The 3,321-nt window shown below is 38.5% G+C and overlaps 1 protein-coding gene across 1 annotated transcript in view; it reads right to left on the minus strand.

Annotated features, from left to right (window-relative positions):
• BANK1 (B cell scaffold protein with ankyrin repeats 1) overlaps positions 1 to 2,274 on the minus strand; it is a 323,683-nt gene extending 321,409 nt beyond the window's left edge. Inside the window, exon 1 of the mRNA XM_045284327.1 lies at positions 1,884 to 2,274. Within this exon, the coding sequence (XP_045140262.1) occupies positions 1,884 to 2,262 (379 nt within the window). The 5' untranslated portion in view covers positions 2,263 to 2,274. The remainder of the gene's footprint in view (positions 1 to 1,883) is intronic.
• Positions 2,275 to 3,321: the final 1,047 nt, after the last annotated feature.

A 3,321-nucleotide genomic window follows, 5' to 3' on the forward strand; every position in this document is an offset into this window, starting at 1 on the left:
AATGCACCCCCTATAAACAGTTCTTCCCCCAGCGTCCCCTTCAAGTGATTGTGGCCCAGAATAGCTTGCCTGCAACTTCAGGGAGACCCTGAATCAGAACCACCCAGCTAAACTCTTCCTGTTCCTGAGCCACAGAATCTGTGATAAAATCATTGTTGGTTACTTTCATGTACTCACTCTAGAGTTTGGGGTTTTCTTAATGCAGAAACAGATAACTCATACAACAATATAATAAAACGGTTAAATTAGAAAAGTTTAGGAAACTAGAAAATAAGGAGAAGGATCTTGTCTTTAGAGTTGCTGATGTGCGGGAAGTACCATCCTTCCCCTTGAGGAAGAATGTGGGATCAGGAAGCAGCCTTCCTGCCTAGGGAGATCATGAGCAGACTGTATGGGATTGTTATGTGTTCCCTGGATTTATAAAATACCTATGCTTATGCTAAAATCATGTTTGGGCAATGGTTCTCAACCTTCCTAATGCCATGACCCTTTAATACAGTTCCTCATGTTGTCGTGACTCCCCAACCATAAAATCATTGTCATTGTTACTGTTATGAATCAGATGACCTCTGTGAATGGGTCGTTCAACCCCCAAAGGGGTCACAACCCACAGGTTGAGAACCACTAAACTAGAGGCAAAATCCTATGGCTACATTGTTAATTTGAGTGTGAGACATGCCTTGCACATCAGATTTTCTCAAAGGACACAAATGAATGAAGGTTTTATGTACAGGTATGGACCAAGTAAGACTAAAGAACCAACTCGGATGTATTTCAGAAGGATCGGACCAAGACACACACGAGTGGACAATTGAAATATAATAGTGAGAATTTATAGGAAATCGATCACCAAGCCTAGGAGCTGAGAGCAGAGGACACATTCATCTCATTAAGGCACTTCAGAGAAGTTAGCCCAAGGGAGGGAGAGAGTCTTCAAAGAACACAAAAACATGCTCCAAGAAGAAGAGTGGCCACTCACCAGCTTATGTGACACTGTCACTGAGTGGATTCTGACTCTAAGGGAGTTCCATAATGTAAATGTTTACTGGAGCAGCCAGTCTTGTCTTTCTCCCAAGGAAAAGTTGCTGGATTTGTAGTACCTACCTTGAGTTTAACAGCCCAGTGCCTGTCACTGCTCAATGGGGACTCCTTGCTTTATATGACCAGAGCAAATCATAACCTTACCTCAGCCTATTAAAGGGTTGAAATAGTAGCTGATTGACAGGCTGCTGAGGGTTGGCCAAACAAGGAAAACTGCTCACTGTAGTCCATGTCTACAGCAAGGCAGAGTATAACTGGGGTAGGGATTTTGAACTTTAGCACACTTTACAGTGGGAACTATTACCCTGGAATGTAATTGACTGAAACGTTGTGTTCTGCTCTTTATCATGGTGGTTATACTCACAAACTACAATGAGTAAAAATAACGTTATTCCACATCACAGTAACAGATATTATACAATTATTAGCCTGACAAGCATGCAATGATTTTAAAATAAAGCTTCAAATTTGGCTTCCTAGTGGCTAGCACCAATACTAGTTTTGATATTATGAATTCAATCCTCCCCCACTAAATAAGAAGGCAGATTTCAGAATAAAAGTGGTATATGGGAAAGCATATAAGATAGCATATCACACTAGTTGCATCATGGCCTCATAAAGGCCGCCCTGACTACCACATTTATATACCAGTTTTGTAACAACTGATATATACATCTTGACTCAATATAACTAGAAATTAAGATTCATTCCTCATTCTGAGGAAGTGCACAATATGGCTAAATAAAATTGGCATTCTTGTTTTCTTTTTTTCTTTTGCTAATACCCAAGTATTCATTATTAGCTAAAAAAATGTAAAAACAGATAAAATGTGGCATCAATACCTTTGAATAGGACACTCCTGATGAGAGAGATGTAGTCTTCTGGCTCTTGCTCTGTTGAGATTTCCAATCTGTCTCCAGAGATATTTAGTAACTTATAGAGCTGATCTGAACTCTTCACCCCACACAGCAGAGTAACCACACTTCCTGGTGACTGCAGTACCTTTTCCAAAAATTGACATTTCTTGGGAGTTAGATCTGTCAGCAGGCTGTTTGATAATATTAAAAGTTTACATTTGTAAGAGTTCATCTTCAGTGATTCAAAATGTCGAAGAGAGAAATTTTCCAAGCAATATAGCATAATTGTTTCCTTTTTTACTGCATGTGAAAAAACTTCCCTTAAATACAGAGCCCATTCTTCAGCATCTTCTTCATATATCATGAGGATGTGTCTTGTATTTTCTACAAAAAGAGAAAAATAACATTAATTTTCTTGCATTTCAAATGTTAGCTGTAGGTTATATTTCTTGAAATGTTTTATATATTCTTTAGAGAATATATTGATCTCCTTTTACCAGACAACAACAATATGATTTATATTTCCCACCATATCCCTATAGTATTAAAATAATTCTTAAGAAGTAAAAAATGTTCATCATTCATGCATGTCTACGTTGTACTCACTGGAAGAATAGTAATTGAGGGTGTTCAAGAATAAAGGAATCAGTAATAAGACTCCTGATATTGGGACAAGGGATGCTAGATGTACAAGCGCAAAAGTAACTTCCAATTTCACTTAAATTGTGATATCATTATTTCTTCTGGCGCGAAATGGAGATTAAATGTAAATATAAAATATCACTGCTATGGAGTTGATTCTGACTCAAAGTAGCACTAGAGGCTAGAGCCTAACTGCTCATTAGGGTTTGTTTATAAGGTGTAACTCTTTGTTGGAAGAGAAAGCCTTATATTTCTTGCTTACTTGCTTTTCGGTGCCATTGAATCGGTTCATATGTCTTGCTAGTTGATAGAACTAATCGGAAAAGAGCTGAAAGTACATGAAATCCAGTTAACATATTATTTACAGATTGTTCTTCTTATGCTGTGCCATCAAGTTGGTTTCAAATCCTGGCAACACTATATACCCAAGCACAAAACCCTGCCCAGCCCTGAGCCATAACTGTTCTTATGTGTGAGCCCATAGCTGCAGACACGGTGCCAATCTTTCTTGTTGAGAGTCTTCCTCCACTTTCCCAAGCATGGCGTCCTTCTCGAAGGACTTGTCTCCCCTGATAACATGACCGAAATATGTGAGACAAATTCTCACCATTCTTGTATTTAAGGAATTTTCTGGCTGGATGTCTTCCAATACAGATTTGTTTGTTCTTTTTGCTGTCCATGGAACTTTCACCGATATCATAATTCAAACACATCAATTCTTCTTCCGTCTTCTTTATTCGAAGCCCAACTTTCACAGGACTATTCGGTTGTTGACAATACG

Source organism: Echinops telfairi, unplaced genomic scaffold (genome assembly GCF_000313985.2).
Source record: "Echinops telfairi isolate 266 unplaced genomic scaffold, ASM31398v2 ScPeMD7_7468;HRSCAF=8506_0, whole genome shotgun sequence".
NCBI lineage: Eukaryota > Metazoa > Chordata > Mammalia > Afrosoricida > Tenrecidae > Echinops > Echinops telfairi.